The 16,920-nt window shown below is 45.9% G+C and overlaps 1 protein-coding gene across 2 annotated transcripts in view; it reads right to left on the bottom strand.

The window, feature by feature from the left end:
* The window catches only part of CNKSR1 (connector enhancer of kinase suppressor of Ras 1), a 415,561-nt gene that overhangs the window by 146,558 nt on the left and 252,083 nt on the right, over positions 1–16,920 (bottom strand). For both annotated transcript variants that reach the window (XM_069622809.1, XM_069622810.1), the window contains exon 14: positions 11,767–11,939. In XM_069622809.1, the coding sequence (XP_069478910.1) occupies positions 11,767–11,939 (173 nt within the window). The remainder of the gene's footprint in view (positions 1–11,766; positions 11,940–16,920) is intronic.

Genomic DNA, 16,920 nt, shown 5'->3' with positions numbered 1-16,920 from the left:
GCCTAGCCACCTGCATGGGCCCCCCTTATTTTGACCTTCATGAGGCAGGCTGGTGTGCTCTGAAGTTGGAGTCTTGTGAGCCGACGCTCTCCTCGCCTTCTCTAGTTGACCTCGATTTCCTAGGCATGAGCCGCTCTTTGTTGATTTTCGATTCCGCTCCTTCTCTTGCCTTTGGCTGGGTTTCGAAACTTGGCCTGTCAGGCCTCTGGCTGCCTGGGTACATTTCTGCTTTTACAAAATGGAGTCGAGTCGGTATAATGTGCCTTATTGAGGTAGATATATGGTTGGCGCTTGCCGCTCTATCTTCTACTAAGCATTGCAAGCAGTATCGATTTCTTAGCATCTTGCATTTCAAGACTATTTACACACGTTTAACAGGTCGGTTGCTTCCATCTTGCCTCGTAGCACCGTTTCCTTACGTTTTACATTGTCTTTTCTATGTGTCCATTCCATTTATTTTCGTAGTTACTCGCACTGGCGTGCTTGTCTTCGATAACTGCTTTTGTTCATTCACGGGTCTGTTCAGGCCCTTGTGTCATTTCCACTCGCCTTCTATTAAGGCTTTTGAGGTCTCTTCGTGGACCATGCGTAGGTACTCCTCATTTCGTATCAGCGGCTGGTATGGCTGTCTGATAGGGTACCGTGCTGCCCAGGGTTGTCTGGTTATGGGTGCTTCAACCGGTATGGATCTTCTGATGTATACTGGGCAGAGTCCCAGTGCAGCTCTTTGTAGGTTCATTTGCTCTTCATACGTCACATACCTTGGCAAGTACGCTCCTGGTACCTCGAAATGAGGGGAAAGGGTGCAGGCCATGTCTGGGACCTCCTCTACAGGTTCAAAACAAGTAATCATAGGTAAGTAATCAAATAGAAAGACAGTAAAAATATGTATGAGCAATCCTAGAAGTAGATCTCCAACTCTTAAGTCCAGCCCGGAAAAACAATAGGGCCTAGATGCCCTAGAGTCATCAACAGTTCCACAAGACATACTGTTCAGGTAGATTTACTATTGATTTAATAGCAACAACTGGCATTGCTCAGAGTACCAAAAGTTTATCTTCCAGTCCCCAACACACTAAAAACGGCCTCGGTGGGAGGGGGGTGGGGGGCTTTGCACTAACTAGACTACCACCTATCTGATTCAGGCAAGGGAGTATAATGGCCAGGACTTAACACCCATGTAACCCTAAGGAGGGGGGGGGGGGGAGAACGGGCATGTTTTCATACCCACCTTACTTGGATTTTCCCAGAGACCACTACAGAGGTTCTGGAATACGTTGGGCCCGCATAATTCTGTGTTTGGTCTGGTTGAGGTAGGTGCATGGGTCACAGGTATGGAGGTCATTTTCAGGTGGGGAATTTATTTCTGGTTAGTAGGTGTACCTGTATTACAGTTCCAAAGAATGGTCAGTTGGTCTCCCTTGACACAAAATGTAGAAAAAGTCTGAGGAGCATGTGACCCCACGAAATGTCTATGGAAAGAAGGTGGTGGGATTCAACTGGAATCACCATGATCAAGAGGCAACAAGCGATTTTCAGTTGGCGTACCAAGGAGCTGTAACACTCACCTGGTATCCACGGGGACGTCACTCAGCCTGTTCTGACCTCTTACGACCTCGAACCCTTCCCTGGAGTCTACTCGACTGGAGACTGGGCCTTATTTTCTTGGAAAGTGTGCTGAAGGTGAGTGAGAGTGCGATGCGACCCTTTCGTATTTGTATTAAACCGAGTTCTTTTTCTGTGTCTTTTAAGTGACGTCAAGTTTTCAGCATGGATGCCAGTTATGAAGAAGAAATGCGGTGAATAAGCGCGGTATGCGGCGCCTCTAGATGTTTCCACGCTAACCTGGAGTGTCTTTTCCCTCTTGCAGATGGATGAGAGGTTCCGGAGACAGAGTTCCCCCAGAGCGGCTGGGATTCAGGTAAGCGTTTGAATCTCGTACAGTCTTTAAAAATAAGCGAAGATTTGTTGAATGCTTACTAATGCCTTTTTTCTGTTCTTTTCCCTTTTCCTCAGGAAGCGGCATGCCAGGATGGGAATGACACCGCCGAAGATGCCCGCAGAACAGAAGGAGCGATGAATGATGGGCAGAAGCGCCGCAAGGTAAGGCTGTTCCTAACAGTGTTCTTGTTCTTGCAGGAGCTGAGCGCAGAAGAAAGATGCAGGCCTACTGGAGACCGATCCGAACATGGTGAATGTCACGCTGCAAGTGCAGAAAACACAAAGCATGTTTCTCAGCCTGGGCGTGGCTTAAATAGACGCTGGGTATCCCAGGTGTCTCTGGGCTGAACCACACCCAAAAGACTAGACTGCACATGCAGTTCTGGGAACCGAAATATGTGGGGGCATCCATCTTGTCCCCATCAATGCACTACAAGTCCAATCCCCAATGTTATCCTATGGGAGTGAGTGAGTCTGGTGCCACAAATGTCAAGTTTGACTCCAAGTGGGTCTTTGGAGGGATGTGGAGGCCCTTGAGGGCCATGTAGGTGATCGTGGCCTGGCTCCAGCCTGACAACTTGGAGGGCTGGGGACATGAGGGGCAGGAATCATGACAGGAGCAGGCCCTGCATGGCTTCTGTTGGGAAAGGAAGGATGAAAATGCAGGAACAGGAATCTTGTAGCACAAGTTCAAGATCCCCAGGTTCCAAGGATGCACTTGGAATGGAGATGGCTGCATCAAGGTAGCGCGGGAGAGAGTTAGTCAGTCCACCGGCCGGTCCAGAGAAACTCCCAAAAGCCCATCAGTCATGGATCCTCGAGCAGGGGTCAAGACTAGTTGTTCCCACCGGTTCAGGAGTCGAAGCACAGATGGTGGCCTTCTCGAGATCAGAACAGAAGCAGGGATTTACTGGCACTTGGCTGGAAGCAATGCTGGTCAGCTGCAGTGGTTTCATTGAGTCTTCAGTGGGCTGCCCTTCTTTATAGAGGTGGCTCAAATGATATCTTATTTTTTATTGTTCATTTGTAAGGTGCTTATGCATCAAGTAAATAGTGTTTCAAAGTGCCCACAGGGCAAAGGGGAGGGAAAATGAGAAAGAAAGCAAATATAACAATGAAAGATAGAGGCGGACCTACTAGGCCGTGTGCGCATTCCAAACGTGCAAGTGCATAGAGAGAGAGGGACAAAGGATTGGGGGGACTGGGGGGGGGGGGTAAGTGCTAGGTATATCAAGAGGGAAGTGCTAGGGCGTGAGCAGCAGTTAAGTGCAAATGTGGAGTGGTCAGCCACCAATAAATAACAGCAGGCATGTGATGGCATATGTCAGTGGGTCCAAGGCAAAGTGCTGGGAGGGGTGGAGGCTGTAGGTGATTTAGTGTGGGAGGCCAGGACCCGGGAGGACCCATAAGGATCCTGGGCACCAATCTCAGCAACATGATCGGTTGAATGGCTGAAGATGTCCTCCTTTTATTCAGAATTTGGACTGGAGTCAGAAGCAAGTCCACCAGTGGTAAGGATCTTCACCATTCAAACAGGCAGGGGCTGTCCAATCATGGACGGACACTGGCAAAACCTTCTGTCCAGCAATAGACACACTGTCACTATGTTATGTTATGCTAAATGAACTTAATAAAGCGCACATACGCCCAAGGGCATCTTGGCGCTGTTGCATAAGTGAATTTTAATATAACAAACTCTAAACCAATTCTAAAACAAAGTAGTTTTCAGCAATCCGCGGAAGATGAGATGATCCACAGTTCCCCGTAAAGCCAGAGGGAGATCATTCCAGGCTTTTGCGGCCACCACAGAGAAAGCTTGCCCCCTCCCCTTCCGTGAAAATCTGAGAGACTACTACAAGGAGAGCAGATGGGGATCTCAGGGAGGGGGTCAGCACAAAATGTGCGAATTTGGCCTGCAAGTACTCCCATGCCACAGAGAGCATGGTGCGCAAAGAAAATGGATTTAAAGAAGATCCAATTAGCAATGGGAAACCAGTGCAATTACTTTAGTAGAGTAGACAAGTGAGATCCAAAAGGGAAGCAAAGTATAGGAGCCGCGTTCTGCAATAGTTGGAGTCTATTGATCAGATAACGTGGTTGGGCCAGATAAAGAGAATTGCAATAGTCGAGAGTGCTCAGGACCAAAGCAGCCACAACCGGGGCCTGACACTCAGCAGGAATAAAGGGCAGGACCTTCCGCAAAATTGGAAGCTTGAAATCACCAGCCTTGCACACTGATGCCACCTGGTCATCCAAGGCAAGGGAAGTAGAGATTTTAACCCCCAAATTCCTGACCGATTGAACCGGCATAGGAAGGGGGCCAAGACTGGTCAGACAGAATTCCGCAGTCCAGAACAGATGGAGAGATGTTGTACCCACAGCCAGAACCTCGGTCTTGCTGCCATTTAGTTTTAACAAGTTAGTCATCATCCATGTCCCCAGGTCCAATTCCTCAGCCGGACAGCTGTGTCAGCTTGAGAGAGATCCAGACCGACAAGGATCTGGGTAGCGTCCACATAAGAATAATAGCGGAACCCGTGTTCCTGAATGAGAAGCAGGAGAGGTCTAATATAGACATTAAACAAGATTGGCGACATTGCTGATCCATGGGCAACACCGCAGGAGAGTGAAACCGGGACCGAGCGGAAAGGAGGGACTGAAACAGACTGGGACCGATCGGACAAGAATGCCATGAACCAGTCAAGAACTCGGCCGGACAGGCCAGTGTTAGAGATGGGAGATCAAGATGGAGTGATCAACCGTGTCAAAAGCAGCCGAAAGATCTAATAAAAAGGACTACCCCGACACCCCCCATATCCACCAGATGTGTGAAGTCATGCAGCAGAGTTCAGGACAGATGCAGTGCCTCTCCCAGGCCTGAACCCGGACTGGAATGAGTCAAAGTATTGAGAGGACTTAAAGAAAAACAGACAAAAGAGGGGAAACCAGTGCTTCCACCAACTTCAACAGGAAAGGGAGGAGAGAAATAGGACGGTAATTGGACAACATAGAAGGATCAATGGAGGGCTTTTTTAAGAGTGGAATAACCAGCGCATGCTTGAGTGATGGCGGAATCACTCCGCTAGTAAATGAAGCATTAACAGCAGTAGTGATGTGTTCAATCAGGTCACCAGAAGCTTCCTTTAAGAGAGCCAGAGGTATGGCAACAATGGGAGAGGCAGACTTCAATTTAAAAATAGCCGACAGTACGTCAGAATTCAAGAACAGAGGAAGAGAGGACCAGGACCCGTTAGCAGAAGGGGGATCAGCCACAGCCTTGCCTGCTGTCAGCAGAGGCAAGCCGTCCTTTATATGGTCCCGAATGGCAAATATTTTAGCCAGAATAAAACGCAGAAATAGAGTCACATAGACCCTGTGAGAGCGGGACTGACATATGTCTTTTCTCAGGTGAGGATAATGATTGAACGAGGTCAAAAAGGGCATTAGGTTTATTAAGGGCCGCCTCGACTGTGTGGCTGTAATAATGTTTCGGGGAGCGGGTTTTCTGTTTGCAGAGTCTAACAGGTGCCAGCAAGTCAGCTGTCACCAAAAATGCAGTCTCCAATGCAGATAAAGAACAGTCCGCAGATTGACCACAATGAGCTTGTAACGCAGTAATCAGCTTGTGGTTAGAAACCCCGAACCAAGTGCGTTTAGGAATAGTAGGTTCAACAGGAAAAGAGAGGGGGGACCTTAGAAGGGATAGAAAAGGATACCAAAAAGTGGTCACACCACACCACCGAACTAAAGGAGACTAAAGAAATGGAAGCCAAGGGGGCAAAACCAAATCTAAAATATTTCCTCGCTGATGGGTAGGTTCAGTAACCTATTAGGGGAAGACCTAAATCCTACATCAGGGACATAACGTTAGTAACCTGCCTTGCAGTAGCAGTGTTTACAGGAAGATTAAAGTTCCCAGCAATGAGCAGGTCAGGGTATTTCATTTGTAACTCCAGCACAAAGGCTGGAAAGTCTACACAGAACACATTATCAGTCCCCGGGGGTCGATATACAACCAGGACTGAAAGTGTGCATGTAGGAGACCCCAAGATGCGAATGAGAACACATGGCTGGGGACCAAATAGGTTAACTTCTATTTGGTTTTGTGGATCATAGCCACTCCTCCCCCTGGGTCGGCAGGCTATACGGTCCACATGCACTAATTCGTAATTGGAGGGGGTGGGGGAAGGGCTGCACAATTGCAGGACCAGAGGATTCTTCAAGCCATGTTTCCATTAGAAACAAGAAGTCAGGGTGATTGTGGCAAATAAGATCATAATATTCCATGGAATGGGCAGATAGGGAGTGGGTATTAAGCAGGCCACAGTGCAAATCAGCAGTGGAACTGTTTTCCAGAGTGCCCGGGGTATTTTTTTGAGTGCCAGAGCACAGGATATGCCCGGGAAGCAGCTTTCCCAAGAGGGCAGGAAGAAGGACATAGGACAACATGGCCAAAGGACAGGGAAGAATCTGGTACTCTTTATGGTATTAAGTAGAAAAAACCCAGTTAAGTGCACAGGTTAAAAGTCAAAAGCACGGTAGAAAAATATCCACTGCCATCAGCCCATTTTAGACATATAGGGTCCAATTATTCACAGAAGTGCTTTATAATGGTGCAATCCCATAGGAAAACGCTCTGTGAATCAGGCCCATTGGGTCTAATTCACCTTAGCGTTTTATAGTTGCAAAACCACATTGGAAAACGATCTGCGAAAAAGGGCCATTGTATTTGTAACCACAAAGTTGCAAAGGAAAAGGATATAATTTTTCAATATATCCTAACCGCACTTCTTATTAAACCCAAAGTGACGTGTGCAAGAAATTCACTAAGGAAGGCATAGTATACTAGTACTAATAGTATTAGGGGCTGATCAGTTTCCCCATAAAATGGAGCACAAAGCAAGGGAAGGAAAGGGCTTCATGTGCCTGCAAAAAAAAAAACCAGGTCAACAGTCACAAGAGCAAGAGACCAAAAACAAAAGGTGTCCCATAAAAGTCAATGGGAGGAAAGCAGCAAAATAACTATTTCCTAACACTTACCTTGATGGAGTTTGGCTCGATTGAAGTGTCAATTGCCCTGTTCATTAAGTAGGGCGGCCTCTCAGAACCATCCCATGGGGCTTGTTCTGAAAATCCTGACTGTTGTCTCTAGACTGCGCCCCTAAAGACTGACGCATAGAAGGCGGTGTCCCGTTACACGACCTGGTGTTGTGCCAGTCGATAGAGGAGGCAGACTGGAGGGCCCGGAAACGAAGATCCATCTTATAAGGATGGGTAAGAGTAAACCTCTACTACTGCCTGGGAAATATGAATACGTGCTTGCCTCTGTGGCACCTGCTGCTGTATTTACCTTTTTTCAGGAGCCAGAGAAGAAGACAAGGGCCGTCTCCAGGCAATTCAGAATGGATTGATTTTGTCAGCAAAATTCCCAGCATAGGAATAGTTATTTTAGCACCCAAAAAAAGAACGACGATAAGAAGCTTAAACAAATTTCACCATCAATGATTTCCATCCTTTACCTTTGCTTATGATAATGATGTGTGTATTTATATATCGCTTTAATCCAAAGCACTTTACAGGGCACATATTTACACACAATATCACCCAACCGAAGTCGGTAGTCATTTATCGACCTCTGAAGGATGAAAGGCTGAGTTGGCCTTGCCGGGATTGGAACCTGCGACCTGTAGTTCACGCTTAGACCACAGCAGCGAGTGTTCAACCCGCTGAGCTATCTTACCGGCTGCTTGGTAGCAGTACATATATTTGTATGACTTTCTTTAAATTTATAAAACTACATGTTATGTGTTCAGATGGATTTCTAAAATTAGTCCCCAGGGGAAGGATTTTAGGAGGCCACACTATTTATGATGAACAAGGAAAAGACAGAAGGTAGCCAAAACCCAATCAAGGAAAGGTAGGCGGGCAGTCAAGGCTTAGTCTCAGGAGAGCTGTGAGAGTGGCCTAGAGACACGTCCACACAGAACACCACCAATAATTCAAGTTAGTAAGTATCAATAATACAATTATTAATTAGGGCTTTGCCATACACACCAAGCATAAAAATTATTGCAGGTAAATAATGCAATCAATAACCATATATTACAAACCAAACAATTCAAACTGGGAATTAAGATTGTATATTGATTAAATAGTCAACATGCGAGTAATTAAATACAGAAAAAACAGATGAGATGGAATAATAACAAACACTCTTCGTTCTGTCTTATGAAGTCCAGCTCTAAAATGTATGCTGCCTTGTGCCCCAAAAGCCACATATTCTTTTAAGTAAGGTAAGTAGTTACATCAGATTATGCAAGTACCTCCTCTATCCTAACCGTTCCCATGGTAAGTCCAAGGAAAGGATCCCGAGCACAGGTTTGACAACCAAATGCCAGACCAGATGGAGTTTTGGGACAAGAGCGCTCCAACCAATGTTGTCCTATGGGAGACGGCGGATGGAGGGATGGGAGGTGTAAGGGTCCAGAAGTGGACGTGGGACACAAAAGGTCGAATGCGTTAGCTGTGCCAAAGAATCTCTTTTATCCCTGGACTTCACCCCTTAATTGCACTGGTAAAACTGCAGAATTACGTCAGGCCTATTTGCTGTATCTCCAACTGTTAAATATATTGTATGCACTTACTCTACCTGCACAGTCTAGTATTGTCTCAGAATTTCAAGGGCTGCGAGCGACTGTTGTTTTTCCCCTGTTCCCACCCTCCTTGAGCGCTTTGAAACACTTGTCTGTGTATAGGTGCTTTATCAATAAAAAATACCATTCCATTCCCTGGACTTCTCGTGACTTGTGCCAAAGGATCTCTCCCCTCTCCCTCAACTCCTTCTGGACTTCGCGGTTTCTCAAGATTCGGGTCCCAGACACTTCAACCTTATAATGTCTCTTCACTACGCCCAGTACACTATCCTACCTGGCCTCTGTCTTTGGGGTGTTCCTTCATCCCCTCTGTTCTCCACTGCGCTCTCTCTTCGGTCCCACTGGGTCGAGGAAGATGCCTCTGCACTTCCTTCCAAATACAGCCTTTTGGGTCTCCCTGCGCCTTTACAGTCCACCTCATCATTATAATTATATTTGTCAAACCGAGATGTTGTATTTATCTTTCTAAAGTCAATGCAAAACCTCCATGACTGATCCGGTTTTGCCACCAGCACTATTGGCGATGAACAGTGACTTTGAAAAGGCTCAATGAGATCAGAAGACATCTTTTCCACCTCCTGAAGGACCATTTCCTTTTGGATTTCAGGAATCCTGTAGGGCTTTAGATTGATTACCTTACCGAGAGCACTCTTGCTGATTCCTCATTAAAGACAACAGGGAAGCAATCGGGTCCTTTATGTCCTTTTTGTTGAAGAGGGAAGGCCTGATGGAGTAACATCGTACTTCTCTGTTTTTTCAGATAGAAGACTAGCCGTTATAACAGAGTTATGTTCCACAGGGTCCTCTTTCATTCTTCCAACAAATGTACGTAATATATCTCTGTCTTAGTTCTACGGTCAGAATTTCGAGACAGAATTTCACTATCTGAAGTGAGGGAGCAATACAAGGATTTTCTGCCCAGAAGAAACGTACTGCTTTATTTTTGTTATCATAGTGAGATTTCTGTTGTGTACCCAGATGTCAGATTTAAGAGGAGTGGGAAACCTCTAACACCACTCTTCAGTGACATCTGGGAATGACAATGTGTAAACTGAGGGACTCCCTCGGAGTTATTATCTCCCCAGTATAGGATCACTTGTTTAATGAAGAAGAATAAGACTTCTTTTCCTCTTCCCTCCTCCTCAGGGACCACCTTTAGAAATGCCTCAGATAGAATTGGGTTGCTCCACTTTGCAGATGCTAGGTCGAATATGATTTCAGTATATACAAAGTCAGATACTTTGGGAGGTTCAGAGTTTTGGTCTGCCTCTCCATAGCCCTTCTTTCCCTGCTCAGTGTTATCTCCTTCCTTCACCTACAGGAGTTTGGGAAATAAGGCTCTCTCGAGGACCCCTTGGGCAATTTTCTCACATGCCTTTATGTGATGTGTGTTGGCCCTTGCTATGCATTAACACTTTCACATCCCACCCTACGATCAGGATCTACTACTCCAGCCATAACGTCTATATCATGCCCCCAGGCCAAGCCTGATTTTGAATCAAATCGGATACATTTTCCTGCAGGGGCATTAAGTACTAAGTCAGTAGGAATAAACTGTCTTTGTCCAGGATCTATCTTTATATCCCTGTTACTGGATATGTCTAATCCTATAGACTCAGAAGTGGCAATAGTGGGGATAGAGGGTCTGTCACCATGTCTAGTGAACTGAAGGGCCCCCCAGTTTTTATCAATGGAACTGGATCCTATTTCAGACACCATATAAAAGGGTGCCAAAGTAGACCCAGGACACAAAGGTGGCATGCTTGTTGGGAAAAAGACCCAATCCGTCCCTATGACTAAGAGGTGTCGCCGTACCTCAACCAAAACTAAGGAAGATGTCAGAATGTCCATCAAAATTAAGTAGTCCACTGTCCTATGTCCCAAAGCGTTTGCCGTCCCTTACACTTAAACAAAAAACCTATAACTAAGAATATATCCTGCTTATAACAGGATGGCTCCCTCCTTCTGGATATTTCAGGCATCTCATAAACGGTGGGGGAATGTTCTTCTTCCCTATCCATCTCTAGGCTTTTAATGTGTTGATCCCTGTGATCGGGGAGGTGGTCTGTCTCCAGGGCTTTAAGTGGGGTAAGAAATTGAGAGGGTGGAGGTCCTCATTTGGGGGTGTGGCCTAATTAATGGACGTGGCCTAAATACAAACTGGTTTGTCCTAACAGACTGCTTGCTACATGCCTTAATGTATAACAAATCAAAGTTCAAGGTCATTTATTGGACCCTTAACTCGCCCGTTGAAGAAAGGATAGGTGTTGAGGTACATTGTCATGCAACAACTTGAAAACAATTACATTTAACTGTAATCAAGTTAAGGGAACAACGAAGGACAGCTCACTCAATCCCCACCCAAAAATAAATTAAATGAAAAGAAACAAACCCCCAAATCCTGCTAACCCCATGCAGGACCTATACCACTACCTACCTCCCAAGGGCACCACCATATCCCCAACCCCATTCTAAAAATAACATAAAAAACATAACCCCTAATATCAGCTCACCCTGCTCCAACCCTCCCAGTGCCTATATTACCACTCCTGTCCCCTGATAGTCCCAGTAGTCTCAGGGAACCGCTCACACCTTATTACATTCCACAACAAACATTGTTTTAAAAAATGCAGAAACCCCCAGGACCAGCTCATTCAACCTCCACTCCTCCCAGGGCATATACCAGTGCTTGGTGTCTGCCGTGGGAAGCGCTGCTCGTGTTTACTGGTCAGTATGTGACATGTGCAAGTGCCACTCTGAACAGGAATTGGCAAAGCCACCAGTTTTGGTGTGTTAGCACGGGAAAGGGAAAGTCATTCACATTTTGAAGGATATTTATTCAGTAACACTGGTCAAAACTACTAGTCGCGTGGTGAATAAACTTATCAAACTGGCCCACATGGGCCAAAAAAGTGGACCACTTTGACCCCATAAAACTAGACCACACTAGCATTTTGCGTTTTTGCTTCGGGCATTGACCCATTGCCCTATAGACCACTTTTAGAAGGAAAGAGTCAAATGGTCAAATGATGGTGTTGCACCTTTCAAATATTAACAGAAAATGTGAACCTCACTAACCCTACAAGCAACAGAAAAGGTTATGCAATACGCTACCTTAAATAAGGCCCCCTGTAGAACTATGCATGGTCTGAAAATATGACTGATCACTCACATTGGGATGATTGTACCAGTACAAGGAATTCCCTGTTAGGTGGCACCAGCAGCGTTTCCAGCGCTGGGACATGAAACCTGGATGCTCTTTCTTCTTCCAGAGCCAACCATCGAAGTCTGCCTGACCAAGATCTTTACAGGATACCCGCCGCCGGCTAAGCCTGGTTGCAACCCCTGCAAGAGAAAAGAAGGGAAGCGGTAGACTGATTCATTCAACAACCAAACAGGGAGCAGCAATGTGGTGCCCTGGGGAGGACATGCATGAGGGAAGTACAGCTTGAGCAGAGAATGGTGCTCTGGAAGAAAAATCAGAACGGAGAAGAGTGACCAAAACAGAACAAGTACATGGAAAAGGGGTGTGGGGCCTAATGGTAATAAACTGAGGAGTGTAGGAAAATCAGCGAGTGATCAGCAAAATTGATGGACAATGGATAATGGAACTGGAATAATGGACTGGCTGGGTGGTTTTGGGGTTGTCAGATCAGGGACGAATACAAGAATTGGGCAGATCATTGCAACCCTGATTCAATTCTTGATTTGGGAGCCTGGTATGGAAAGCAATGTTCCTACAAAATATTGACAATGCCTCATTGCCAGTCTCCAGTCCCAGTAGTCATGGCTCTAGCCAACTGATTACTGCTTGATATTGATTATTAATTACGCGCACCAAGCAGACTTAACTGCATTCGGGCACAGATGGCAACTATATTTCGCAATAAGACTGTCAGGTGTTACAACTGGTCTAGCACTCAGTAAGTTAATCTGAATAAGAAAGTTTTAAAAAGTTTTCTGAAGCCCTCAAAGGATGGGCAAGCCCAGATTTCGACTGGTAACTGGTTCCATACGTTGGGGCCAAACACAGACAATCATCTGTCCCCTTTGGAAACCCGTTTAGTCCTGGGAATGCACATCAGCAGTTTCTCTCCAGACCGGAGATCTCTTATTGGCTGATGACGGCATACTCTGGTACTCAGGTATTTAGGTGCAAGATCATGAAAACATCTGTACATCAAACAGGCCACCTTAAATTTAACACAATCCTCCACCATGAGCCACAGGAGAGATCTGCGGAGGGACAAGACATGGTTGCTCTTCCTGAGGTGGCCAATCAGCCTAATTGCTGCATTCTGGGCCCTCTGAAGTCTCGCCATCTGGTTCGCTCAGATCCCTGCCATAAGACTATTGCAATAGTCAAGATGAGAATTGGTCAGCCCCCCCTTACTACTGCTGCATGATCTTCAGTTGCAACAAATGGGAGCACACTGTAGTTGAACACCAAGGATACCCCGTTGGTTAATGGCTGCAGACTTCACTCACATTGACAGACATATTGCACTGGATGAATTATTCAGTTTCCTGCTGGTGGTGCTCATAGTTACAGTCCAATGCATACCCTAGTGTTCTAGTGTTCACACATAGAAGCCAATGGTCGCACAGCAGACTTCTTGAAGAAATCCTGAACCAGTGACGTTTCCTGAATCAGGCTGATTCTTAGCCATTCACAAAATGTGTTGATGCTCACGATGCATCTGCAGCTTACCAGCCACCTGGAGCTCAGTACCGTCTACTGTACAAGATTAGTTAGCTTTGCAACTTCCAGCCGATGACAACATCTGCGGAACCCTGCCCTCAGTTTGCTTCCCTGTCCCAGTCCCCATAATTGTGCCCTACCAATGGTTCCTCCAGTATCTCTCCATTTCCTTGGTATAAAGGTTCTGCGTCTGATTCACTCGCGTTGCACACGGTTACTTGCACATTCCCCAAGTTACTCGACTCCATGCCATTACTAGCAGTCCCTACAGGCAAGCCTGGCTATCCACATCGGCCAGTGCTGCGTCGACAGCAAACCTGATGGAACATTTCCTGTTCGGCCAGCACCATACGCATGGGATTTGTAAAGCACAAATCTAGACGCGAAGCCACAGACCGCAGCACAAGGATCTATGAAGTGCGTCCGACTAACTGGTCAATTTACATTGTGCCGCATTTGAAATCACACAATGGGGGAGTGCATCCCAACCCCTGCAGCCCCTCTCTCTCACCTACCCCCCCACACAAGCTCCCCTTTCTTTCTATATATATATGTATATATATATATATATATAAAACCCAAATGCACCACCTTTGTTTTTGTGCAGTACAAAAAAGGTGGAAAACGTGCAGCAAAATATAATTCAACCAGTTTGTTAGTTTACCAAACAGGGGGATACCCTGAGCGAAGAGGTCAAACTCAGGGGGATTACAAGTCCGGTTTGGGGGCATCAGAGACGATAGAATAGTTAGTGGAAGTAGGGGATGGGGCACCTGTGTAGGGGGAGAAGTAGGGTTGAGTGGAGCAAGATGATCTTGCCAGCACTAAATGATTCTGTGCCAGCTTGGCACTTTCCTTTTTTGAGCAAGCTGCCGAAGACCTTGTTGGTTCAAGGTCCTGTCCGTTTCATTAAGATGGACACTGCTTTAGTGAATTCTGGCAATCTCTGCGTTATCAGCAGCATCAAGTCAATGCTGTGCAAACGGTCGCATTAGTTGGTCTAGCACATGGTCTTGCAGGAAGTACTTGTACGAGTAAGCACTTACATTCGTATCCCAAAAGTTACATTCTAACTATAATAAATCATCAAACATCACTTTACACTTCTGTAATTTAGGAAACCAATTATTATCAGAGCTCAAGTTTCTCTTATGCGTCTCCTTTGTTTTTTGGTATACAGATCTAACTGGCTTTGTAGTTTAGCCTCATCTGTACCTTGCTTCTGTGTTTGACATGTAGCTGCACCCAGATTACAACTGCAACTAATGCTGCTCAGGTTAGGTGTTTGCACTACAAGAAGTGAGGTCAGAGATTGGCATCATGGGGAGAGGGGTGCAGCAGGAGGGAAATGATTTGAGAACAGAGATAAAGGATTGTCTGCATGGGGTCACAAATTATGGCATGGAGCATCAAGTGTTCACGGACAGAGAAATACAAAAAAAGTCAAGGAATATGCGAGTTGTGATTTGTAGGATTTACTCTGAGGAATCCCACGATCCATCATAGAGTGAAAGCACCTTCCTCTAGCACGAGTTGTTCTCGGAAATCTTCAACTGGCGGAGCAGGGGAGCTCGACAACTGTCTCCTCGAAAACCAGGTCCACATGATGTTTCCACTCTATAAAAGGCACAACTCTCCATAACCCCATCTCATTTTTTCATCGTGCTCTGCCCTCGGGAACACAAGATTTTTGCTGCACCATTATGCCTGGCCCCAAGTCTTCAGGGCTCAACCAATGTCCGGACTGCGACACTAAGATGTTCATCACTAACCCGCACAACAATCGTGTGTGTGGTGTCTTGGGGTTGATCACAATATGGATTAGTTTACATCCTGCCAATCAATGAACCCCAAAGCACTCAGGGACTGGGCCGCCAAGGTGGCATAATGATATCCTCTTGTAAGTCGAAGTCCTCAGCTCCATCTCCAGAAGAGGCAGGGGCACGAGAAAAAAAGGAGGCAATAGTAAGCAAAGAAGCGTTCGTACTGTGGTAGTGAATATCATCATTGGTCTTCCTCCTTTCGCAAGGAGGAGATATTGATCCAGGAGGGACGAAAGTGAGTACTCTTCCAACTTGAGTCAACAGGATAAGGCCAGGTTTCCTCATAGGCACGTGTTTAGAATACATTGTAGGAAATGTAATAAATAAATGCAAAATATGCCCTTGAAGGCCTCGACTGGTGCGGCTTTGACCACGACAGCAGAATTGTGATGCTCAGGAGGGTAGTCTTACACTCTGCTAGCTCTGGCCCAGCACCACCCCACCCCCACCTTCTCAGGTTGTCGTCAAAGCCTTGGACCAAACAGGGATGAACTTAGTAGAGCCTTTACCCAGTGCATCACTACCACTTACCAACCAGCTCCAGCAGAGGACCCAATTTTATATGACCATGCATCTTTGACGATGAGGCTTATCTCATTCCCAACATATTAGAGCCTCTCTCAATGACTGGCCAGGCCCCACTAGGACTGCATGGCAGATGAAGCAGAGATTTTGAACTTTGTGTAAGACCTTTAATAGGGTTAGCGCACCTTGACATCTCTCTCCTGAATTGGAGATGCCGCAGGTATCACCGTACAGGCACCCTACTTGCCAGTACAGGAAAATTATTCAGAAAGTCATGACTGTTTTGGGTCTCAGAGTGATGTCTAAGCTTTTAGTCTGATATGAACTTATGGACATCTTGGATAAGGGCGCAGAGAGTGAAACTGTGTTTGTTTGCAGGCCTTGCCCTCTGGCAATCTCCTTTTCTAGTCCTGGCAAATGACAAGCAGCTCACAAGTGCAAGCGGGACTCTGGTGCCAACAAATTCTTCTCAAGGCACACATCTCCGGAGAATCTGGTGATTCAGGCAGTTATGGTAAACCTGAAATCTGCTTCAGCCTCTTCAGCCCTTTCCTTAGATCGAGACGAGAATAGGTTTGATTCATTTGCAAAGAAGATTTTAGCTTCATGGAGCATGGCTACATAGCCAGTGAACAGCTCCTGTGCTCTAGTGAAATATACTTATGCTATGGGCGGATTTCACAGGCCTCGGCACATTTGCCAGATGGAGAGGTCAGGGTCAGATTTTGAGACATTGTGGCTGTTGGAAAGGAGGCGCTTGTCAGGGGATACACGTAAGCCACCACAGATTGTGTTCACTGATCCATGAATATGTCGTCTGCGATGATGACTGTTAGATTTTCAGAATCAATCCTGGCGGTGGCTTTTGATGGCCTATTGTGGTAAACAGGAAAGTCACTAGAGTCTCGCCAAAACCAGTTCAGGTGGTAGGGCAGCAAAGTTGTATGGCTTAGACTCAGGGGGGGGAGTGTGAGAGTGGTCTAGGGCTACAATAAGACAGAGAGCACTTTAATAATTCCAGTTAGACAGGCAAGTATACAAATATACAATTATTTATTAGGCATTTAGAATACACTGGAAGCAATGAAACCTATTGGTAAGTATTATGTAGATATAGACATCCGCCATTAAGACAGTTAACGTTTGCATAATAATGAGCAATGCTTACAAAAACTGCACATGGTAAAGCAAAGTTAGAAAAACTGATTCAAAACCAGTAATACACAGGTAGGTAATCAAGAAAAACAAGATAGTAAAAACACTTAGTCACAATCCT

The sequence above is a fragment of the Ambystoma mexicanum genome, chromosome 11 (genome assembly GCF_040938575.1).
Source record: "Ambystoma mexicanum isolate Mex_15411 chromosome 11, UKY_AmexF1_1, whole genome shotgun sequence".
In the NCBI taxonomy this organism is placed as follows: Eukaryota; Metazoa; Chordata; class Amphibia; order Caudata; family Ambystomatidae; genus Ambystoma; species Ambystoma mexicanum.
Note: the sequence above shows the minus strand (reverse complement) of the source record. Positions and strands in the feature narration are given on the sequence as shown.